This window comes from Nanorana parkeri, unplaced genomic scaffold, assembly GCF_000935625.1.
Source record: "Nanorana parkeri isolate BGI_ZX_2015 unplaced genomic scaffold, ASM93562v1 scaffold79, whole genome shotgun sequence".
Lineage (NCBI taxonomy): Eukaryota > Metazoa > Chordata > Amphibia > Anura > Dicroglossidae > Nanorana > Nanorana parkeri.
Genome location: NW_017306347.1, coordinates 293641 through 319678, shown reverse-complemented (window position 1 = coordinate 319678; position 26038 = coordinate 293641). Strand labels below are relative to the sequence as shown.

Sequence of the window (26038 nt, the reverse complement as noted above, 5' to 3'; positions counted from 1 at the left end):
CCGCTGCGCTTTAACACTTAAGCTCAGTTACAGTCTTTGAGCAGCACTGAATTACTCTCTGCTGATTCATCCGTTACCCAATTATAGGTGACAGCTTGCCGCTACCTTTACACAGTTATTTAAAGTCGCTTCTTCTTGCAGCCTCTCTTCTTCCGCTCCTTCTCTTCGCGCCTCGGCTGCGTCGGGTTATTTTTTATCCTGGTTTAATATGATGTCAGTCATATGTTTTGTAGCTCATTGCAAAACCTGACTCATTTCCACGGCAGTTCCCCTATAAATCGCAGAAAGGGGTTTTCGAGCAATAAAAGGACATTATATCTGCAGCCAATAAATAGGCTGCTCGAGCGCTAGGGCCTAACAGGGAGAAGGCTAATTAAAGCTACACATTTACCCCTTCCTGGCCAGGGGTAAGTGAACACTAGATGCCCAGAAGTTAGCAGCGTCTGTATGTGTTTGCTAACTTGACAGTAAGGCCTCATTCACACGAGAAAAGACGGGCACGTACAGCTCAGTGCTGCGTGCATAGCCATATCGGGCCGCTCCCAGGAAGGACAGGTGCTGCATGTAATTAGTACGCAGCCCCTGTTCTTCTCTATGGGAGTACACGGCCGTACGCCGCCCTACGCTCACCCCAAGTGCAGGTCCGTATGGGTGTGGGTGTCCCGACTCGGACGCAGACAGGATCCACCCAGATGCATGACTGACAGCTGGCTGTGCCTATCTAGAGGCAGAGCCAGCTGTGCCTGCCCAGTCCCGTTCGTTCCTCCACTCAGCACTGGAGGAATGAAGGGGAAGCGGTGACTGACAGTCAATTAGGAAGACAATCGGGAAGTGAGGGGATCGACTGCATGTTTCTGCTCACTTTCTGATCTATAGAGCCGACCAGTGACAGCTTCTTTGTCACAGGTCGGCTCTAACTATGAGGATGAGTGGAAATCACTCACCTCATAGTTCTCCTTTAAAGGAAGGCACCTAATTCTAGGTTTTTAAAGGATATCTATTAGGGATGCACCGATTTTCTGTATCGAGTACGAGTACTGATATTTTTTTTCCGGTACTCGCTGATACCGAATACCGATACCGGAAGTCCCATTAAGGAAGCCAAGCGGCATGTAATGACTTGCCACCTGGCTTCCTGATTAGCAGGGAAGCCATCTCCATGCTTTTCGTCACTAGGTGACGAGAAGGCATGGAGCCTGCTTTCCGGGCCAATCAGGAAGCCGGGCGCCGTGTAATGACACGGTGCCTGGCTTCCTGATTGGCCAGGAAGACGGCTCCATGCTCCCTCGTTACTTGTGATGAGGGAGCATGGAGCCGGCTTCCTGGCCAATCAGAAAGCCGGGCGTTGCGTCATTACACGGTGTAATGACGCGACGCCCAGCTTTCTGATACCGGAAGTTGCGGGTTAGGCATCATAGCATTTGGACGAGTATGAGTACTAGCCAAAATACTCGGGCATCGGCACCTATACTAGCATTGGTGCATCCCTAATATCTATAGGAACGCTGCTGTCCATGATCAAAATTTAGCATTCAAAGTGACTTGGTGAACCTCCCTCATTTTGGCATTCATCTTGCACCTGGTTTTCCCATTAGCTGAATCTCTACCATGGACTGTGTCTTCACCGGTTAAATGGGGCTCATTGACAAGTGTCTTCCACAGTTCAATGTCTGCCTTCTCTTTGAGCTCATTGCTACATCACCCCCACACACTGGTGCATTAAAGGTAACTAACATGGCAAAGAGTGGCAAGGGGGTGCAACCCTTTGCAAAAACATTGTTTCAGTCCTGCTGTATTTGACTTCCATGCACGATATAAATAAAGTTTCATAAAAAAAGTTAAAAAGTAACTTTTCCGACGCTCACAAATCTGCAGTGCTTGCTGGGTAGCTGTCCGCTGGTTGATTTTACATTGCTGCTTTGAGTTGGGTTTTTTTTTCAAGCTTATTAGTAAGGGATACGAGGACACAAGATACAGCGGCCTACAACATCCAGAACGGGGAACCTTGTTGGTGCGCAACGTCGATTTAATTATTAAAATCTTATTAGTTTTCTGGGAGCCATTTGTCACCGGGGGGATGGAAGAGAGAAGTAAGGAGATATATTTATTATGCGGAGAGGAGAAAATTGTAGCCGTTGAAATATACCAGTTGATGAATTGCGTAGTTTATCTGTGCAGGTTTTCCTGTTTGGAAGCTGATAAATAATAATGAGGCAGCAGTGCCAGGGAAATGTATGTATGAGCAAGCGTGCCACTGTGACTAAAATGAAATAACCTTTATGGTGTGTAAATAATGACACAGATGGCAGCATAATAGGCTTAGTCTGCTGAATCTACCGTCTGCTTTCAAAGGGCTTTTCTCTTTTACTTGGAGACTTTATTTTGGCCGTAGACAGGCTGGGAGACTTCTGCCCTTCTTCTGTAGTGCTGCGACCTGCCGCTGTTTCTTGTGCGACTTGCCCCATGGTTGGAAGTGGTGCACACTTGGGTTTTACTACTTTCCATGTGTGATAACGATCGCTTCTAGAAACAGTTGTAACTGACCCCTTAGCCCTAAAAATCCTATCGCTTACTTGAGAATTACATGGTGCTGCTGGATCAGGAGTGGAATTAGTTGATATGTCCATGTGATGGCACCAGCGTGGGTGTCACCCGGTGCGGCCGCCGCACATGCGTTATGATGTCCGTGGTGTGATGTTGTCCCCCATGCGTGGTGATGTACTTCACTGCCAGAGGCCATCTTGGTGATGGATGCAAGCAAAGAGAGGAGGAGATATTGACCTGGTGGGATCAGGTATGACATCGGGTCCTCCACTCTCTCTCTCGCTGTCGGGTTTTTTGGGTCATGACCGACTTTTAAGAGGGGGTGACACCAAAATGACTGCCAGTTTTTTTGCTGTCACCCCCTCTGGTGTCACCTGGCGCGGGCACACCCCTCTTGTGACACCACTGTGTCCGTCCCTATCTAATGAAATCAAAAATTCCTCCAATGGGTAAAACTAGGGATGCACCGATACCGATACTATTATCGGTATTGATGCTGATACTGAGTATTTAGGCGAGTACTCGTACCTGCCCAAATGCTCCGATGCCTAGCTCGATACCCGAACTTTCGGTATCAGGAAGCCAGGCAGCGAGTCATTACACACTGCCCGGCTTCCTGATTGGCCGGGAAGCTGGCTCCATACTCCCTCGTCACTTGGTGACGAGGGAGCATGGAGCCGGCTTCTTGGCCAATCAGGAAGCCGGGCGCCATGTAACGACTCGTTCCCCGGCATCCTGATTGGTCGAGAAGCTGGCCAAACAAGAAGCCAGGTGGCGAATCATTACCCGCCCCCGGCTTCCTGATTGGCCAGAAAGCCAGCTCCTGCTAATCGGGAAGCTGGGTGGCCAGTCTTTACATACCGCCCGGCTAATCAGGGACCCAGGTGGCGAGTGAATACACGCCGTCTGGGCCCTTATTCCGGTATCGGTATTTGGTATCGGTGAGTACCGTGAATTTTTTTTTCGGGACTCGTACCGAATACCGTTAAAACTTAACTGAACTGACTCTATATTATCAAAATACATGAAAAGCGCATCAAAACAAAAGATGTGCAAAGTCTTAGCAATCTATGAAATCGTTCAGTGTGAACAGGGCCTATGTCCCCCTGTCCTGGTGACAACTGCTTCCCACTTTTCTTGTCCTGCTGCCACATACTATCACAGGGACAGGAATTGAGAAAAAATCCCCCCAATGGAGCCACTAACAGAAATAAAAACTTGATAAAAGCAAAGTACCAACTCCTCCAAAATCCAAAGCCTAACTGCATTGGTTGGGGCGGTACTCTAAAAATTAGCTTCAACTATCTACAACAGCCTTATACAGTTTCCCTCCTGCTCCCTACGCAATCAGCTGATGAGATTACCTGTTTCTTGATTCTGTATATATCAATATTTGTTTATTTATAAATTGTCAGCAATATATAAATACTAATAATACAAATTTGTAATAATATTTAATGAATAAATAAATATCACTGTACCATATAGACCCTGATGAAGTGGGAATTTCTGTACATCCAAAATGCGTTGGCTTTTTTTTTTTAAACCAATTATTACATTAAAAACTTCCCTGGACTCTGTCTGCTTGCTACAGATTTATAACATGTTCCCAGCGCTGGTGAATTTAAAGGTGAACGATATGGTCAGCTTGCTCCGCAAGTGCAGCAATCCGTGAGCATTTCGGCATTCCATCATAAACGCCTCCTCATAGTCTAAGTTCAGCCAGCGATCAAAATGAAGCCCGTTTGTCAATATGAATCACAGTTTGGTATATGATTCATCCTGGAAAGGAATAACCTTTTCGGATGAAAAACAAACATTCAGTGGCTCTTGATCAACAAGCTAATTTTGGCCGCCTAAATCTCACGAAAAGAAGAAGAAAATTGTTTTTAAAGCCGAAAAAAGTCAGAATTTATGCAACTGTAACCTCCCATGTTTTATCTCATCTTATGTCATCGATTAGGGTGCGAGCAGGGTGCGAGGTTAGGGGACTGCTGCTTGGGATTACTTTCAATCTGTGTATCTATCAATTGAATATCTTTTTGATTTAAAGGAGAACTATGAGGTGAGTGCTTTCCACTCACTTCATAGTTCTAGCCGACCTGTGACAATGAGACTGTCACAGGTCGGCTCAGTAGATCGGGAGGTGAGCGAACACATACCAGGTTCGCTCACCTCTCGATCCTGTCACGGCTCCCTGCCGTGACAGGGGAGGGGCTGGATTCCCCCCTCCCCGCTCCGATCCGCCAGCGCTGACTGGCGGAACAGAAGGGGGCGGGTACAGCTGGCTCTGCCTCTAGATTGGCAGAGCCAGCTGTCAGTCACACAGCTGGGCGGATCCCGGCATAATTGTCGGGATCCGCTTCAGCTGCGGCGTCTCAGTATACCGTGAGCAGTAGCTCGCGGTATACTGCGGCATCTCAGTATACCGTGAGCTGCAGCTCGCGGTATACTGAGCCTGGGGTGACGGGAGGACGCTAGTTTGTGTCCTCCCGTTACCCTAAGGAGAACTATGTGGAAAAGCCTTAACCCCATAGTTCTCCTTTAAAGCTGAACTCCGGCCTTCCCTTCAGTCTTGCACAGTTGTACCGGCTCCTCTTCTGGACTGAAATGGCTTCCTCTGATGTCACTGCACACTGGGAGCTTCTCACAATGTGCATTAGAAGCTGCAGCAAGCCAGATAGAGCCTGCCCTATTTCCTGGCTGCAGGATGTCAAGCATCATCTAGCGTATTGATCCCCAGTCTGACTGCCCCTGGCCCCTCCCCTTCCATTCATTGGATACCAGTTCGTTCAATCATGGAGGCTCAGCATCACATGTGGACTTTCCCTACAGTGCTCTGTATGCAAATGCATCCTTCCTAAGAATGCCCGCTCCTCCAGACTGACATCCACCCATCAGGGCATGTTGATATTTGCACCACACGGCACAAAAACGCGAAAATTTTAACATACGCACTAGACATGTGCACTGCAAAAAAAATATTTTTCTGACTAAATAAATAAAAACGAAAAACGTTTCCATTCGTTTCATCAAAGAAAACACATTTTTCTGCTGTTTCGGATTTGGAGGTAGAAAGCCTCCGAAACCAAAACTGCACACTGAAAATGCAGAATGAGCGGCGGCCATGGTGGCCGTCGGTGCATTCTACGCTTGCGCGCCACCATGTTTGAGTGTACCTTGGTATGTTAAGGCGCATCTTGGTGTATCCCAAGATATACTCAAACATGCCGCGCCGCCAGAGCAGAACGTGCCAGTGGGCGACATGACCACCGCTTGTTCAGCAGGTGACATCACACTGAAAATGCAGAACGAACGGCGGCCCTATCGGCCGACGGCACATTCTGCACTTGCGCGCCACCGTCTTTGAGTGTATCTTGGTATATACCAAGATATATTCGAAGATGTCGGCGCACCTGTGCAGAAGAAGATGGCGGCCAATAGTACCGCCGCGTGTTCTGCAAACGAATTTATGTATGCCTGAATATAGTTTTCGTATATTCGGGCATATAATAAATTCGTTATTTCGGATTCGCAGGAACCGCAGAATCAACAGAATTTCGTTGATTTGCAGGTTCGTCCGAATACACATATCTACTGTAATAAGCACGGATTCCGCACCCTTCCTACCAGCCATAGTTTGCCAGCATAAAGAAGCACAGAGGCCCAGTGATGATATCACCGAGTCTGAATTAAGGTCCGTAATCAAAACAAAAAGTTTTTATTTAAAAATGTAATTAGCATGTTTAAAGGGGGAGGGGGGGAGAGGAACAAAGGAGACCGAAATATAAGCAGATTAAGCTTCAGATTTAAAGATGAACTCCAGCCGGATGTCAAAGACACACAAATGCAGCTCAGTAATCATTAATACATCATTGATATAAAAAAAAAAAAATGTTTTAAAAAAGTTTGTCTCAAAAAGATTTTGGGAATGAACAGTAGAGTGATATCATATACAGGACATAGACAGTAATTCACAAGTCAAAGTAAAGGGGTCAGTCGCAGACCCCCTTCTCTACATAACCAATAGCTTGTGACCATAAACCTTATCAATGGGTATCAGTTTCATGGAGCCCCCGAGGAGGATGACCTGCGGCTGGGGCAATGAAGTGAAAAGGTGCGCATGGGTTCTTGGATGTAGAGTGTACAAGGTTGATAAGGTTTGAGTTGTGAGGTTGAGTGCGTCCGTGGCTGACACTCCGTGCAGGAAAGTAGAAAGAGAGTGACAGAAAAGAACAATAGCGGCATGTTAAAGAAGATTATTGCTATTTGTAAATATTAATTGTCATACATGTCAGTAAAAAAGTAAATTTTTTAAATGCAAGCAGCATAAGTACCTGAATCTGACAAGGCATACGCCTCTTGCAGCCACCTGTACAGAGGAGCTCAGACTGGGGGGAAGAAGCAGCACAAGGAGCCATACAGTGTGCTGCAGTGTAAGGAGGATGATAATAGGAAAAGAAAGGAACTTTCTGTGTTGCCAGCAGCCACCAATCCGGGTGTTTCGTGACATCATCCCGCTGGCTGGGGGCACGGCAGACACGCTAAGAATTGAGGCAGAATGGCCGACAGATTTGTACTGTTTCTTAGAAGTTTTATCAGAATGTATCAAAGAGAAACAGACAAACCACAGGAACAGAGAGAAGCACAAATATGAGGAGACCATCAACTGAGGACATCCGGAACACCATATAGACCAGAGTATGGAAACCCGGAAGACAGAGAACACACAGGCTGTATATATTATATATACCATGAGTGCAGATCCTGCAGACACTATCACTTCTCTCACTGGGAAGGTAAAGTGATTGTAATTTCTGTTACTGTCAATGTTACTGTATCATATGGAGTCCTTCCACCATAGAGACATCAAAATACTTTTATTAGCGGCTGTCACTGGCCTGAAACTAATGAAGAAATATGTCTTGGGTCCAGCTAATGGAAGTCGTGGTTTGTCCTGATGGCCTGCAGGAACGGCTTCCAAGTGACTGGACACTAATTCTCATTGTGGAGTGAAGGAACACAGCACGCTAGAAATTGTCTTTGATTAACACGTGGCCACAGGCAAAGCTGACATTCTACATAATGATGCTGCTCTGAAAGGAAGTTATAAAACAATACATATAACACACAAGTACATTTATTGAAGGGTCAGTCCACCCAAAACACACAATTTCAGCGTTTGGCTGATCATTGGGAGTAACCGGCTTCTTGTATCTCTCAGGGAACCAGAGCATAGATGAAGTGAAGTTCCTGGCTTTGCACTTCTGTCAAACCAATTAGAAATTCAATCAATGGAGAGCTGAGTATTGAGGTGAAGGCTTGGCCATACACGTGTACTTGTCCACTTGGTTCCGCCATCCATACTAAGCAGCGTGGATGGGGGAATCTTCCCTGATGGCTATTGTACTCACCCACAAATACCCCACAATCTTCCCCCTGATTCCTTCCATTTGTGGAGCTGGGTGGTGCCCACAGGTCCTCCCATGGCTTGAATATTGACGGATTCTGCAGGAATTGGCCAAAATTCAAGCCATGTATGGCTAGCTTTAGAGCCTTGCATAATGGTCGTGGCAAATGGGCAGAGCTGGGAACTCAGGGGCAAATACCTTCCCAATGGAGTCCTGGGTCATATAAGAAGCCTGTGGCTGATTTAACTGGCTGCTTACCAGCTGACACTGAAATATTAGTTTTAATTAACCTAATCCTCCCCCAAAACGGTTGCCGGCAAGTTGATCACGTGTTGGCTTCCGATATTTCTCAGCAGTCCGTTGTGATATCTCCCACCATCACACAATGGTGTTACCCCAACTCAGATGGAGAATATATAAAAGAATTACAGCCTTGTGGGTGGGGATGGAGCCACAACCTACTGGAGGGGTATTCCAGCAGTGGAGCCTTTGAAAGTTATAAGAAGCAGCCACCAGCACCTACCAAAAAAATAGTGGACTGATCCTTTAAGTAAAGGGAAGACAGAAAACAACAGGAGTTATCTGAGTGTCCAGCGGCTTGGCCCGCATACTTACATTGTAGAGAGGTATGTCTTGGTAGTAAGCTGACGGATGCATAGTATAACTCATGCTTTTGCCACCATGCATGCCCGCGAGCGATCCTGAGTGCAGCATGCCAAGGTTAATAGTGTTGTGCTTATAAGCGGCATTCTGAATGGAGGAGACAATGCGATGACAAGGTATGAACATACATGCTGAACTGACGTGGGAAATATGATACAAACATAGCAAAGAAAGCCCACAGAGATACAGTGTGAAGCACATTCTGGGCCTCGGGCCAGCAGACAAAGCATATTGTACACAGATACATAATACAGAAAGACCAATACACTTACAGAACTGACATAGAGAGATCCATTCTGTTTAACTGCCTGCAAAAACCATGAGGCTGGGTTTAGTTTCTCTTTCTCTTATCGTACAGACAGGAAAAGTTGGAGCCAATGAATTCACTAGTATGACAGTTCAGGATAAACTGGATACTTTGTTACAAAATTAATTTTTAGAACTTTTTTCTTTTTGTTAAACGACTGTATAGTTTAAGTGACCGAAAAAGTGATGAACTCAAAAAGTTGGCGGTCATTGGAGTGGACCGGTGCATGCCAACCAGCACTTAGACAGACTTCCTCCCCAAATGACATCACAGGCACCCGGGTCAATCAAACTGCACGTTCACCAGCTCAATGGGTTAAAGTGTATCAAAGCCATTTGTTTTGGATAGAGTGGTGAGGGTTTAGAACCAATGTTACTTTTTCTGCCTGTGTCCCTGCTGGAGAGATTATCCCTCAGTATTAGTCCTGGTGACCACTGCCACCGGGACTGAATGTAATGGGAGAATCCAACATTTTCAATTGCCAAAGGGATGGGAATAGAGGATAAGTCTTCATCTTTCTCCAGTGACAGTTGTCCATGAGTGTATCTTCCATACTATGGAGCGATTTCTTCTCACTTCCTGTTGGTTCTATGCAGGGCTCTCCCAATTGTATATGCTGTCTGATTCAGTAGAGTAGTAGGGTGGGGGTGGGGATGGCTGCTGATGCTGAGGAGTGCGGCGGTTGTTGCCAATAGGTGCTTTACAGCAGATGCGGTGGGAAATGCAGAAACAGCTGTGTAGAGCCGCGCTGTAAGGGGCTCTCTCCGGTCCCGCCCAGCTCACCGGGACGCCAGAGCCAGGCCCGCTCTGCTCCCTGACAACCAATTACACTAGTGAGCTGGGCGGGAAGCCAGACAGAGTCACAGGTTGCTAAGAGCTCTTAGCAACCTGGGACACTGTGGTCGCCCTTCTGTCGTCCCTCTCCAACGCCTGCCGCCCCCCTAATGAGATGCCAACTGAGGTGACTGCCTCAGGCTGTCTTAATATAGGGATGGCCATGGTTGTATGGGACAGGAAGTGCAGGGAAATCTTAACAATGTGACACTGGCATGAAAAAAAATAAACCTGACAGGGTTTGTAAGCCTTCCCTACGCTATACAAAACAAAACCAGAAAAAGATAATTCTGGCTTTAGATACACACTTTAACCACAAAGCACAGCACTTTAACCCTGAGGAGGTGAGAAAACTGGCCAAGAGCTATCCTAGACCATCGTGTGTGGCCAGTATGGAAATGCAAACTTGTGCACCTTATGTTGAGTATTTAAAGCTGAACTCAGGGTGGAAAAAATGTAATTTAAATATATTCTTGAACAGCAAAAAAATAATATCAATCTGCTTTGTGTGCACCAAATACCTTTACAAACGTAGATATAACCCTGCAAAAAAGTGGTGACATCATCACTGTGCTGCACATAGCTTATGCAGAGAGCAAAGCTGTGGGAGGGACTAAGTAGGCCCCACCTGCTACAAGCTGTCGAAAAAAAAACTACAGGAGGGGGCAGAGACAAGACCTACTGATCCTGCACAAGGAGAGAGCAGCAGTGACCGGTCTTTATTACAGGAAGATCCTGCACAGAGGCAAAGTCTCTGCATGGATCAAAAGAAATACACAAAGGACATCAGGATAAAAGTAAGAATACATATGCCTTATGTATCTGCTTATCCCAAAGTTCAGCTTCCCAGATAGCAAGGATAACTTGCTACAAACTTGTGGCAGGGTGAAATTGTAATTTTTGTTAACTTGATGCACATATTCCTGGCAAGTTGTAGACTTGCAGAACACTCGCATCACAAGTTCTAGTTGACACTTTTTGAATTTGTAGCAAATTTGCTTGGCAAGTCTACAGCAAGAGTCCTGCAGGTCTTAGCAAGAGCTCTGCAAGTGTACAGCACTTTTGCAAAGCTCGATGATCTGGAGACTTGCTGTAATTGTGCAACAAAATTGTGAAGCTTGGCAAGTCTAGCAATAGTTTAGCAAGTCATTTTCAAACTTGCAGCTCAATTGCTTGCTATCTGGGTTTAAGTAGTTTTCTGTGTCACATCTTATGACTGGTTTTAGGAAACATGGTTACATTTTATTCAGTATGGACATTAAAATACAATTTACCTAATAAACCACTTGACAGAAACCTAAAGCCCATCACAATATTGTTAAGTACAGCACTGCAATATACAAATGGTAGGTATAAATGTCTTGGAGTTTTATTTCAAACCATGAAGTGCTGGTGAATCATCATTCCTTTAATCATCATCATGACTGCCTTAGTGACTGAACCAGCAGGCTGCTCCCTAAGCCCTATTGCATAGACATCATGGTGCTCATATCTTGTATGAATAAGGACTAAAACAGCTGGATTTGTGGTGGAATAAAATATTGCATGATTGATTGCAGGATGTAATCAAAGGAGCATATTTTTATTTGTGAGGGGGTCATGGCGGCATATGATGACACATACCTTCCATTTTAACATTGCAATGCTAAACTTCACATTAAACCCCTGAAACAAACGGAAATAATCTATGTCCCCCATGACTGTATAATAAAGCATTCACTAACCATCTAAATCTCAAAGCACTGCAAATAAAAATATCACAAATCCATCAGATGATTGACAATCAGTAAACATTTGCCACCAAATTCACCAGAGCCAGATTGTGGGTATCTTTGTGTCCCTCAAAGGCAGCAAAGAAAACAGAAACCCCTCATGAGCATCAGGATAACCACTCATCTAATGAAGGTTGATATTTCAAACATCTGAAGATTCCTCTTTCCTTTTGCTAAGATATTTTCTTGAAACAAGCAGAGGTTGTCCCATGGATGCTGCTTTCATGGTGCAGTTGAGAAGCTCCTAGCCTTCTTGCTGACAGACAACTTAAAGGCTAAGTTCACCTTTTGGAAAAATTAAAGAAATGCATATTTAATAATATTAAAACAAATATGCATTTCTTTCATTTTTGCATTCAAGCCTGGAAAGCATTGCAACGGTGATCACTCGATCAGGCTGGACTTCAAACTGCATTAAAGCACCTCATACAGCGTCCAGCCGTCCTCGCTCTGGTTAGATGCGGTAGAGCTGTCCTTATTCCCGTTCAGCCATCCTTCCCCATCTCTCCTAACTTAAACTGCGTACCTCACCACGAGCTCTGTGTGGGAGAGAATGTGCAGAAGCCTGAGCTCTGCAGCCCTGATCGAGTGATCACCACTGCAATGCTTTCCAGGCTTCAATGCAAAAATTAAAGAAATGCATTTTTTTTTTTTATATGATCAAATTTGTGCAAAAGGTGAACTTAGCCTTTAAAGATCCAGATGCAAGCAAACCTTACCCAAGATCCAGATGCAAGCAAACAGGAAACAATAGTCAGCAGAGACGGTGTGTCATTTGCACCATCAAAACAGAGATCAAAGGTTGACATGCCAAAGTACCTTCTCTAAGCAATAGAAATTAGCACATGGATTGTAGGGCACTGATGCATGGATCAGCCAAAGTGTCTATTAATATTAGATAACAATCTCCTGGGGCACCTTGAAATCAATCCATTGCTGGACCTAATTGGGAAGGGAAGGGGGAGGGGAGCCTGGACAGCTTACATCCAATAAATCCACATATGGCATGAATTGATTGGCTATATTGTTCACAAACTGCATTCCCAAGGCCAAGATCACACATGAGCCTCTAATGCAAACTTCCCACTAAACTGGTCACTGCTATATAACCTCAGGTAGATGATGCTTCAAAAAAACTCTTGCTTAACAGCACTTTAGGTATAAAAAGTATTTGGGTGACCTTACTAATCCAAATATATTTCAACACTGAATCATCAGATCAAGATTCAACTATCAAGACCTACTTTTGGGGACAACAATGATTTGACTATGCAGTCAGTGAACAGTGAAAGAAAAGTGACACAGAAAGTCAGAAGATCTCACATTTTTCATCAGATGGGTCAACTACGGTCAACTAGGATCAACAAAATCTAGATACATCATTTTGCATGTCCTGAGGGCTGATGGATCTCATTAAAGCAACATTATAAATCCTTGAACTTCTACTATTGCAAGATATGGAAACAAAATATAATCATATAAGAGCTTGTAAACATACCCTGTCCAATCTTCTAGCTTCTATGTGTCTAAGCAGCTGTTGTCTCCAGTCCGGTGGCATTTTGTTAATGCTCTCGTCTAACTTCGCCTGGTTCTGCCGTGCCTTGATTTCACTGTCTGCTGACTTTTCACCATAGTTCACCAAATTGTAATCAGATGGTATCTTTTCTAGAAGCGCTGCCATTGTTGGCCTTGCAGAAACAGGTCGCGTTTGAGCAGTTCCATAAGTCTCTGTGCTGTAACTTCTGGCAGACAATGGCCTCCGCTGCGTCAAGGTTTTCACTTGATAACTGCCTGCTTGAGGTTTCATGTCTGGATAGGAAGTATGGTCATCATCGTACCGACCGTTCCTTTTTAGGAACTGGGATTCAGCCACTGACATGCTGCTTTGCCGTTCAATAGCCCCGAGGAAGGGTGCCCTACCGTACCGGTCCGTCTGTGGAATTTCATGAGGTTCACTCACTCTCCTATACATAGACATCTCGGTGGCACTTGCCAATGAATCTGCTCTTTTCAAAAACCCTGGCCTTGAACTTTGATTTGTAAACTGAGGTGGAATGGTATTTTCATTGACTGAGGGTTGAGAAAAGGAGAACATCTGTTCCATTGGTGGGTATCCCCTATAGGCTCTCGGGCTGATTAAATCTTTTGCCATGGATTTTGTTTGCTGCAGTGAGTAGTCAGGATTATATGAGAAAGGAGGAGGAACTCTCTTTTCCGGTTTCACCTCAACTGCACCCTGCGGGTTAAAACTTTGGTCAAACTGATACACTTTTTTTGCAACAGGTTTCTGTGGCTGTCCTCTGCTGGTTCCGTAACATAATAATTCATCATCAAGCATTGGTACCGATTGACTTCTAGACATACTGTGCTCCTGCATCATCCCCAAATCTGGTCTGTCATGGCTTCCTTGCATGATATTTCTTGGATCATAGTTTTGCAAAGGTATATTGTAGACTTTGAATGCACCAATGTCGATTTCATCTATACTCTGAGACTTCTTAAACCTGCCTGTCTTCAAGTCTTTCATTAAAGGCGAGAGCCTTTCTGTACTCTTGCTCACCGAGATGGTATTTTTGGCGGATTCGGGACGACAGTGGCCATGCGAAAATACATTCCCAATGTTCCGATTGGGGCCCGTATCATGAAATTCCCATGGTGGAGTTGAAGAGAATGTGCTTGGGTTCTCTAAGGACTGTGGCTTATGCTCTTTCCTTTCTGGCAATGGGCTGTTTACAGGGGTGGCTTCAAGTTTAGATGGAAAAGCTGTTCTGTCTTCAAAAGGACTGGGAGTCCGGGTCCAATTTTGCCAAGGGTTACTCGGAGATACATCAGGTTCTTGAGGGTTCCTTTGCGTCGACTGCTCCAGCTCCAAAGGAATGCCAATAATCCGATCTTGCCTGATTAACGGCCGCCTCCCGTGAGCGGACGTACTCCTCGATTTTGAATTCAGCATCGGATTGCCTCCCGAACTGTCCACCGTGTTTTCCTCAGCTACAAATCCGGTGTTATCGTAATGCGAACTGTTGTTCCAGTTTTCGGTGAACGAGTCATTTAGGTTCTGCCGGTCATTGCGTTGCTGTAGATTGCCCATGGGCGCCGTCTCCCGCTGGCTTAATAATGGCTTAGATTCAATCTGCTGCGGGAAGGACTGAGTTAGCCTATGGGACAGGAAAAACAATGTTAACAACGTTAATGTTGGTGGTCACAAAAATATGCTTTGTTTTTTTAGGGGGCATGAACAAAAGTATAAAAGTGCAAATCAAACAAAAATCTATTCTTGCAGTTGTGTTTTGAAACTTGGTGGGGTTGAGCTCCTATGACCTAAACCATTTGGGCATCTCTAGAGGATATCTTCCACCAAGATCCTGACCAAGAACCTCTAGACAGGCAGAGCCAGCTGTCAATCTGGTGGCGGGGTGGATCCTGAAAATATTGTTGAGATCTTTCCCAGTCGCAGCGTTGCTCTGCGTTGTCGGCATATAGCAGGCTATGCTGAGTTTTGGGTTACAGGAGGACTTAGTAAATGTCCTTCTATGACCCTGAAGAGAACTATGGCCAAAAAAAGGTTGGCCCATAGGTCTCTTTTAACTTCCACTGATCAGAGTTAACATTATAACCCAAGTTCCTGGTGGCTCAGTGTACGACACGTTATCGTTTCTATCCTTAGCAAGCCTGATTTTTGTCCATAGAGTATTATGTTTACCTTATATGTTCCATACGCATTGGGGCAATGTGTCTTATATTTCTATGGAAAATAGAAAGATTTGTGTAGTTCTATCATTGCATTCTGTAAATAAAGGACATTTAAAAAAAAAAAAACATTATAACCCAAGTTGGCTATTTGTTTAGAGTTGAACTCCATTCAGCAGTCAGATATTACTATATATAGTCCCATAACCCCCCCCCCAAGTATTAAGGTAAGTATTTTTATTCCTCCAGACTATAAAGCTTTTTCTAAATTCTGCCTGAGACAGTCAGTCTATTTCACATGTAAGCCTATTTCACTTTTGTGCATATAAAAACATCAAACAAGTTTAGTAAAAAAAATAGGTATTCTTTGCACTTCATAAAAAAAAAAAAACCTGACATTTACAATGCATCCCTGTGTCAGGTTCCAGTGGTGCTTGTGACAAGTATAAATGGTGGAATAAGAATGATAATCATCAGGTAAAACTATTAATCACCTCAGCAGTTTCATTATCGACGGCCGCAGAAATAAGTCCACGTTATCCTCTCGGCATGCCATACTGGCTGCACACTGATTGGTGCAGCACAAGGCAGTCAATGCCCACCCCTGAATTCCAATAAGTCAACCAGCAGGGGGGGGGGGCAACTGCTGAAACCTGCATGGACCAGGATGGTGAGGGAATAGCAAAGGCATGGTGGACAGTGTAGGGCCTATGGGCACTGAATCTCATTGCTGAAACCATTAAAATATGTGTAAGCGCTAGCATACAAAACCTATGACAGTGTAGTGCATGCCGAGCGCTACACTGGCACTCAAGCAATGCTGCTTAAAACATTTTAGAAACACCTCTACTACTATTCTTAACACTACTCCTTGAGTCCCAGTCAAAAAGTTGCTCCATATAGATTGTTAACTCCTGGGCTACAGCGTTCTCAAATAATTGGGAGAGGGTGACAGTGCTGTTCGAATTTCAGCAGCAATCTATTAGTATTGCCAACCTTCTCCCAGAAATGGCCCAAGGTGCTTAAAACTGGACGCATCACTGACTGAGTCAAGTAAAAGTATGAAGACAATAATAAACTTTTAACTAAAATCTTTACTCTCTTCAAGAGCTTTGGGCACTACTGTTATCTGATACTTCTGGGTGTGTCGGATTGCATGTCCCTTGCTGGGCGCTGTGAGTTGTTTGTATAGCGACAGGGTCACTTTAAGCAAATAGTAAAGGTTTGATCTGCAAAGTAAAGATTTGATACAATAATTCCTACAAAGAGCTCCACCTAGCACTGAACCGTGGACTGGTTACAATTATCCTTTCAATTATTTTGTACAAGTAGGGTGACTCTCCACCAAGGTGGATACAGAGATAAAAAAAGTCGTAGAGGTTAAGTTTTCTTAGAGGATAAAGATATTGGTGACACAGAGGAATGTCTTGTTTCCCTCAGTCTTTCCCCTCTTCCTTTTATTTTTTTTATTATTTGTTTTTTTTGGGGGGGGGGCTGGTATAGGTAAAAGGGTGGCGGGGTGGGTTTTGTGGCATTTGTTTATTTCGTTTTTGTCTTTTTTTTTGTATTTTGTGTGTTTATTTTTTATTTGTATGGTATTTGTAGTGAATTGTATTTTATTATTAAAATATATAATAAAAATCATATGATTGAAAAAAAAAGCAGTAAGGGCACCGGAAAAAGAGAGCCAACATATTTTAAGGGTTCTGATACTCCCCCTTCATCAGGACTTATATGGGATTTTGATCATAGTTGTATATATGAAAAAGGTGTACAACTTGCTAGTTGGCAAAATCCCACTAATTCCAGTTAGGTTTGCGGTCATATGATATATGATATAGAATGTTGAATCCCCCGAAACACACTGGCTCTCTTTTTCCATGAAATATTTAATAGAAAAACAATTCTGGACTCTATGACCATTGGTGTGGTGGCCTTACTGCTTTTTACATATGTGGACTTATCATTGGACCCTTCTTTTGTTGGGAATACTCTGGTACATGCGAGCAGCCTCACCAAAGCGAGTCAACTTAATCACTGAAATAGTCATTTGTAACACTGGTTATTAACAAGAGTTTGTAACCCTCCCTATTCTATCCCAAAAAAACTTTTTGCTTGAGCTACACTTTAAATTGAAGTGCTTGTTTATACGTTCCCTGCGTACACATGCACAAGTCAGAATGGAATATATGAAAGGTTAACAGACCTGTTACCCCACAATGAGCTATTTACTGCCTCTTTAGCAGATATCTGCACTTTGATGCGTGCGTTAGAAGATCCTGATGACGCCTGTGAAGGGGAGTAGTCGGAATAGGTCCCCGAAGACACGCTGTTGTGATGGTGTTTATCCATCTCTGAGTCGTCTGTAGACTCTGTGGGGTTTAAACGCACCATTAGGAGGACTCATCGGTTGATCAAGTTTACATTTCTCTCCACTATCAATGGTGCTTTTGAGGACATTTTGACTTATTGAGAACCATACGATCAAACATAATGATGAATTAAATACGACACACCTACCTTTTTTATCTTTTCCAAGAAGAACCAGTTTGGGAGGGTACAACGGAGTCTCGATTAATGAGGGACGGAGTTCAGCCATCCGCATTTCTGGTGGGCGATGTCCAAAAGGCTCCTGAAGGGACAAAGATCTGTTTTGGAGGTCCTTGCTTGCACAGCTATGCTCGTTCATCTAAAAACAGGGGTCATATCTAAAGGGTCATAAGCTGCTCACACTGCAGTTCAACCCTTCCAGTGAAACAACTACACTAAGGGCTTGTTCACACGATGTCCAGATTCTGTCCAGACCAGAACAGTTAGCTCCTGGACCAAAAACGCATTCCCAATGTATCCCTATGTGATTTCTGGGCTACAGTTCACACCTTTGCAGTGCTTTCCGTTCCAGACCGAAAAAATACTGCACGTCTTATTTTTTCTGGTCTGGAACGCACCGGAACGTGAAAAAAAAATGCACAGAACGCGCTGGAAAGCTGATTTTAAGCTAAAAAGAAAATCCCTCATAGACAGTTGTCTCCAGAACTGGTGTTTCTATTAGCATATCTTCCCTCAACTTCCAAGGCAACTGCAAATTTTGGTTTTCCTGTCATGTTCAGTCTTGGTAATACCAGAAGAAATTGAGAGGGTGAATGTCTTTTACTGGGACACACACAGCAATAAAAACCTGACATGGGGTTAAAACATTTCCCCCACTCCATTTAACAAAATTGGCTTTAGCCATACCCTTAGTCCAGCACAATCTGCCAACCTACGCACTGGGACCTGCAGTTCTTCAAGGACAGAGTCCAGCTTCTTCCTTTTCAGAGCAACATTAACATGGTAACATGGTGGCAAAGCTATTAACATTCAAAAAGTTACATATTCCTAGCAAGTAGTAAACAAGCTTTTAAACAAGTAGTAAACAAGTCCACACCGACATCGATAGCTATAGGCACTGTGGAGTAATTCATCAATAAAGGTTTACAACTGCTTCCCCTCCCGGCAGTGACTTGGCAGCTCAGATCCCCCCTCAGCAATGATTTAGCAGCTCCGCTTACCCTGTTCCCCCTCCCAGCAATGACTCAGGAGCTAAGCCCACGCGTCTCCCTCTTCTGGCAAGGACCCAATGACTCAACTCACCCTACTCCACCCTCCTAGAAGTGACCAAGCAGCCCTCAAATCTTAAATATAACCACAGAGCAGAAGATTTGGGGGGAGAGGATCAGAAGGAGCCAAGTTGCTGAAACAAGATCTTGAAGGACATCAGTGCTTCTAATATGAACTTTGCAAATTAATTGCTCCACAGTTCCTGCAGTTAGAGAGGTCAGTGGGGCCTTGATATAGAGCTCATTAAGGGCAGGTTCACACCATTTTCCGGACCAGATCTGATCTAGTTCTGGTCCGGAAAATGGTGTGAACCTGCCCTAGTTCCAGTGCATTCCAGACCAGACAAAATGAGACATGCAGTATTTTTGTGGTCTGGTCTGGTCAGGAACAGACTGCACTGGTGTGAACAGAGGCCAGAAATAGCATAGGGATACATTAGAATGCATTTTGGGACTGGAAACAATCTGGCCTGGTCTGGAGATGATCCGGACATGATGTGAATGGGCCCATTCACACCATGTCCGGATCATCTCCAGACCAGACAAGACTGTTTCTGGACCCAAAATGCATTCTCATGTATCCCTATGCTATTTCTGGCTTCTGTTGACACTAGCGCAGCCCGTTACAGACCAGAAAAATACTGCTTGTCCTATTTTGTCTTGTCTGGAATGCACTGGAATGCATAAAAACGCATCAAAAACACGTACAAACACACTGGAACGCACCTGTAAGATCATTTTAAGCCACCTCCCAAAAATCCAAATGCGGCAAAATCACGATAAAAATGCTGCAACAACGCGGCAAAAACGCAATGCACTGCGTTCCGGATCTGGTCCAGAAAATGGGGTGTACCTGCCCTTAATGCTTGCAAAGAATGTAAATACTTGAACGTTTGTGGCCTGGCCACAGGTTTTTAGTCAAATATTCCTGGTGAACAAAAAGTTGCCATTGCAATCATTATTTTTGGCCTCTTGTGTTCTTTCTCAAAGTGAAAATATAAGTGGAGGTGTAGTAATTACAATGACTTATTACCCGTACCCTATTTACTTCACTGATAACAGCAAACGATTGAAGGCACACTTTATACATTATTTACACAACGGTCATATTAGGTGTTAAGTAAAACAAACACAATGCATAATTATCATTTCAATGGTAACAGTGCACACTATGAACTTATTCTGTTCTACAGATAATATGATTTCAGTCAATACAAGCACAAAAGAAAAATTCTACTTTGCACAAACATCTCCATTCAGGTGGCACATAAATCTGGTCTTAATGAACCACAACAAATAAATGACCCACTAAATTAAATTACCAGCTGACAGCAGCTGCATCTGTCAGTTAGTGCTTAGCGAATTATCCTGTATGCACTTGTCTAATGTTTGGAGTCAAGTTTATATCAAATAAGTGTAAATTTATGCTAAGGCAACATTCATACAAAGGCTGTGGCATTGCGTGGCAATACCACAGTGTTAGATGGCCTCAAAGTCACCCAGGGTTCTCAGCCAGGGGGGCTGAGTGGCTCCAGGAAGAAATTGCACTGCTTGAACCAGTAAAGAACTGGCTTTTCAGTCCTTTCCAGGTTTTCTGGATCATAGTTGAGATCCTGGAGCCAGGAGATTTCTTAGAGCTCTGGGCGGGACGAAATCTCCATTCCTGGGTCCATGTGTTAGTAGCAACCAGCACCTAATTGTGCACCTGTGTACAACCCTCATGAAGAGGGGGCTGGGATGTGTTGAGGACCCCACCTGGAAGACAGGAGAACTTCACCCAGGAGTCAGAGTGGAGGCCAGAGCAGCAGGGAGCTGCGGGTTTGTGGAGCGTATTATGCGGGTTGACACATTATTGAGGTTGTCTGGAGGAACCAGATAGTGGCCCTGAGGATTGAGGCCGGAGCAGCAGGGTTGCAACAGACAACTGTTAAAGGACTGGGACACTGAGTGTGTGGGACAACTCAAGGATTGGTGAGCCAACAGATGTTATATGCTGAAAACAAGTTATTTTATGTTGGACTTCCTTTATTGTCTGCCTTTTGAAATAATAATAAAGACTTATGGTTAGTGGAAAAACCCTGTGTGAGTGCTCTGTGAGCTCCCCAATATCACAAGGCCCCTGAAAAAACATATCTGATAGATATAATTTTATTGAGCATGCTGGTACAGATTTTTAATTTCTTTAAAGCAAACCTGTCATAAGTTCAACCAGTTATGGACCTTAAAGTTGCAGGTCATCCTTCCTTGCCATGGCTCCAGAGCTATCATTAATTGCCATGATCGTGTCACTATAGCCACAGTAGACCAAAATGGCTGATATGGTGGCATGGTGACAGGGGGGACATGTTGGAGTCTGTAAAGGGTTTAAAGAAAAATAGATAGGTACCTCAGTTCTTTCTGAATGCTCCTCTTTTTCCTTCCTCTTAGGAACGTCCAAAGAATAACTGCGGATATTACTCGATTCTGACATTTGGCTCTTCTGGAACTCTTTGTGTTCCCGATTTGACACCTGAATGTGAAATATTATGTTAGGACAGAAGAGAAGATTGTGAAATGAAAACTTTTTATTCTTACATAGTATTTGTCTCCAACGAAACCTGATCTGAAATTGTTCTAAAGTACCATCAGTGAAGGTAACTGCAACTTCATAGGACCAGACTGTACCTGTGGCCTTCACCATTCTTCATTTGAGATTACAGTGACACTAAACTCAGGATTTAAATCTTAAAAATGCATTAATGCGCCTTAACTATTAACAAAAATGTTTCTTATTTGTGTATCACTTAGATTCTCAAATCATCTCTGAATTGGTGCTGATGTGTGTGTTGTGAAGTGGCCACTGATCCAAGCTCCAAGTTCCTGTGATAAACTACCATTTCAATGCAAATTAGTAAACTAAACGTGAGGCTGTAGGCTATCAAGGGAGTGAGCTTGGAGCGGTGGCTACTTTACAACACACAAGGACCATGGTGTAGCCCCAATCCCTCTTGGTCTTTGCCCCATTTTGTCATTCAACTGTCCTATGCCAACTGGAAGCAGAGACTTTGAAATGAAAATCATAGATGGTAGGACTTATAAACACAAGGGAAAAGCTTATTTTAAACTTGGAAAACGGTTGAGAATCCATCATCTTGGGTCTAGTTTCCAAGGGAGCTCAGTAGGGACAGAGGGACTGCTTTGAAGACTAGCACCAGGACCAGGAGCCTACATGTCATCTTTGTTGAAACTTTACTAATGTTTAAGTCCAAATCAGGTTCACTATATTGAAAAAGCCTAGTGAGTTTTAAAAGCAATTGTCCATTCACCTCAGATTTCATCTCCTTGGTGGGCATCGGCCACTTATGTTCATATTTTTCCTTGAGGTTTTGCTCAGCGCTTGGTGTAGGAGTTGGAATAGAGTTCTCCAGAGAGGAGCTATGACTTTTCCCCACCATGTTCTGGACTGACTTCACCATGTTCTTCAGATCTTCTGGATATGGCGTCGGGTATCTCTTCAAATTGATCTCAACCTGAATTGTGAGAAGTTCAGCATAAAAAATATTATTTAGCTTTAAAATGAACCTGTATAAAGGATCTAGACAGGTACCATGACATGACAGAATAAGCAGTCAAAAGGGAGCACATCAGTCTTAGTGCTACATGGAGCCCTCCCTATGTTAATATGCAAGCAGAATCTTTCTGATGGTTGTTATTTGCATAAGCATATTCAAGCCGCCCACGTGAAGACATCTGGGCCTGCAGAGAAGGCAGTCAGGCCTGTGGCATTGCATTCTGAGATGGGGGCGCAGGGGGGTATCCCATATACTAACTGGTACTGGAGGGACGAATGTGCAGGTAAGTATTTGACAGCTTATACTGCCAACTGTCACCTCCTATTACCTAATTAGTACTCGGCCACCTGCCCCTGGTGTAAACCACTCATAAGAGAAGCATGGAGATTGCATTTCTGAGCTTTCCTCCAGAAGATGCTGGCTGCCTGGCTGACCCTCTTATATTAGTACTTTGAACCACTCATCCGGAATATGCATTCCAATAAGGACTTCTCTAATTAGGCTGATCAGCATGCCTTTTGGATCAGCAACCTATGCGGTCAGCATAACAGCTGTGCAAATAGCATTTTCAGTAGGAGATCAGCCATGGCGACCCTCATATTGCTCACCTGAATGTTAATTTTAGGTAGCAGCATGGTGCATTTTCAGTGGCTAATCTTTAAAGGATAAAGAAACCTTGGAAAAAGCACAGAAAAAACATGTATTTTAAATGCTTACTTGCAGCTTTTTCCTTCCCTTAAATTATTTTAATTCACTTACAATGTGCCATTAAACTTGCTAGAAAATGTGACTACTACAGGACGAGTCAATTCCCTATCACAGCCCCCTCTCTCTTTGTACATCAAAGTGCTCTCCTCTTCTGGAAGAATCCAATTACTAGCTAGGCTGACCCAGCTCCTCTCCCCTTCACCTCCCTACATAACCCTTTGTAGCTGCCAGGGAAGTAGTGAAGGGGAATGCTATTGAGTGTCAGCTCTGAGTTTGCTGGGTCTACTGACATCACATTCAAGATGGCGGCACCCAGAACCAGTCTCAGGCCTCTTCGATGTCTTACAAGGGAGGCTTTAATAAGTAAATAACATGCATAACATACGGTATGCATAAATATGTTTAACATTCATATAATCTTATGGGAATATTTTTGTTGCAGTGAATGGTCTGGTGACAGGATCTATCTATCTATCTATCTATCTATCTATCTATCTATCTATCTATCTATCTATCTATCTATCTATCTATCTATCTATCTATCTCTCTATCTATCTATCCATGCTGCAGCTTTTCCACTATTCCCTATGCTGGCAGTACACTGGAGATCCAGAATGCTGCTCAACAAAGTAATCCAGATCTCCAGCAATTAGGGATGCACTGATACCGATACTAGTATTGGTATCGGTGCTGATACCGAGTACCCATACTTACCCAAATGCTCTGATACCTTCCTCAATGCTGGAACGTCCGGTCAGAGGAAGATTTCCTCTGACCGGCAGTGCCGTAGGGGAACATGGAGCTGGCTTCTCGGGCAATCAGGAAGTCGGGCGGTGAGTAATGACCCGCCTCCTGGCTTCCTGATTGGTGTGGAACCCAGCTCCACGCTGACTGGCTGGGAAGCCGGCTTCCTGGCCAATCAGCATCGAGCCAGCCTCATGCTGATTGGCTGGGAAGCCAGCTTTCCGGCCAATCAGCATCGAGCCGGCCGAACAGCCAGCTTGATGTTGATTGGCTGGGAAGGCGGCTTACCAGCCAATCAGCATTGAGCCGGCTTTGCCAATCAGGAATCCAGGAGGCGGGTCAATACTCGCTGCCCGGCTTCCTGATTGCCGGGAAGTTGGCTCCATGCTGATTGGCTGGGAAGATGGTTCACTGCACTGTATCTATCTATGAAGGAGCAGTGTTGCCACTTGAGGACAGGAAGTGTGTTAGGACTAGAGAACGCCTCACCCTCTCCTCTTTTCCATTTTTCTTTTTGAGGGGAGGTGTCTATTAGTGCGCATAGACAGTTGGAAACAATGCAAACTGATAACAGCGCATCAGTGGCACAGCACAGTACAGTGCACACGATTTCTGGCAGGATAAACAGCTTTTACTTTGCAATTATTCAACAGATCTAACAAAACACTCTTAATTGTATACAGTATATCACAGAACAGATGGAAAAAAATAAGAGAAATTCGTTGTTAGGGTTTACATACACTTAAAAAAAAAAAAGGACTTTGGTTTCCCGATAAGGGCCCATTCGCACTGTTCTGCCACTTGCAGTGCAGGTGCGATATTTTTTACATCAATGTTCACTGCGATAAGGCATTCATTTTGACACGCCAGAACACAGATTTTACGGGCCTGCAGTATTTTGCTCAAAGCATTACACCACTACACACAGATTGTGGTTCACGAAATGCACCTCCATTATTGTGTGCTTGCTAGGTGTATTTAGGTGCATAGGTTAACATGCCCTTGTTTGATTAAAATGTGCATTTAAAATGCATCACTGCAATGCACCAGTGTCAATGGGCCCTCGAGGTATATGGAATTGTGAGATTAGCATTCCTTTAAGAATGAACTCTCAGGGAGGAGTGATGCAACAGTTGCGATCTTGTAAAGTCCCAGTGTACAGGGCTAATTTTTCAGGCAGAAACATTTTTTGTCCTTATAACTACTGTACTTAACACTAACGCAGATTCTGTTCATTCTAAAATTTACATATGCTCTCGCTTTCCCCCGCTACATAAAAGACTTATCTGATTATTTATATCACGGAACGTTTCCATAAACAGCGAGGTTTTAGCGGGTCGGTGTAATTTGTTAAGTCTCGTTAGGAGTGAAAAAATTAAAGTATTTAACTTGAAGTGTTCAATTAGATATCTCAATGTTCCAAAATTAATTCTATATTTAAATAAAGCCGGCGTCGTTGAAGATTCAGGCAGGATGGCGTTGCCTAGGAAACCCGAGAAGAATTAAAGGACGACTCTACCCAAAAACTGATACTGCAGGTTTGCTTGGCTGGCTGCAAGCATGTGAAGGCATTTATTTTTCAGGGTAACACCAATGGCAAGGTATCACCAGAAGACTTCATACTTCCTGGCTGCCCATGGCCATTGCAAAATCAAATAATGGTGTCATGCTTTCTAGACGGATTGCGCATAAGGAAGGAATAAAAACAAGTCAAGCTGCAAAAGTGATACAATTATTGTGGACTTATGGGAATGAGTGTAGCCAAGCCAAAACAGTAGCAGAAGTTGCAGATGGGGTTGACCTTTACAATATAAAAAGGTACCTTGGCCTTCCTTGTTGGCAGTTACATTCAAATTATTTAATATAACGGCATCAAAATCAGCTAGCTCTTTGGGGGTGGGGTTATTTCTAAAAGAAGATCCTGTCAATCAAGTTCACTCAAAAGACAACAAGAAATAAATTAAAGACAAGCATCCTCAGAACCATAAACCAGCCTCTCTCAACCAGGTGCTGCAGCACAATGAGGTGTCTTCTGGCTTCCTCAGGAGTGCCTCAAAATGTTTGCATAGCATCGTGCCTCTGATGTAAAGGGAAGACTGATGTGAAGAAGGAGGGCTCCTGTTGTGAAGAGAGGGCTTCTGATTTGAAGGGGAGCTTCTGATGTGAAGAAGAGACTTGTGATGTGAAGTGAGGACTGTGTTGTGAGGGGGGCGGG

At 43.9% G+C, this 26038-nt stretch overlaps 1 protein-coding gene across 2 annotated transcripts in view; it reads right to left on the bottom strand.

Annotated features, from left to right (window-relative positions):
* Positions 1 to 26038, bottom strand: part of LRRC7 (leucine rich repeat containing 7) — a 231621-nt gene that overhangs the window by 30303 nt on the left and 175280 nt on the right. The window contains exons 9-14 of one of the 2 annotated variants that reach the window (XM_018576887.1): positions 22126 to 22329; positions 21207 to 21329; positions 17742 to 17853; positions 17428 to 17593; positions 13030 to 14689; positions 8571 to 8705 (exon numbers count right to left, since the gene is read on the bottom strand). In XM_018576887.1, coding sequence (XP_018432389.1) covers positions 8571 to 8705; positions 13030 to 14689; positions 17428 to 17593; positions 17742 to 17853; positions 21207 to 21329; positions 22126 to 22329 — 2400 coding nt within the window. The remainder of the gene's footprint in view (positions 1 to 8570; positions 8706 to 13029; positions 14690 to 17427; positions 17594 to 17741; positions 17854 to 21206; positions 21330 to 22125; positions 22330 to 26038) is intronic. The other variant, XM_018576885.1, reaches the window with a different exon arrangement.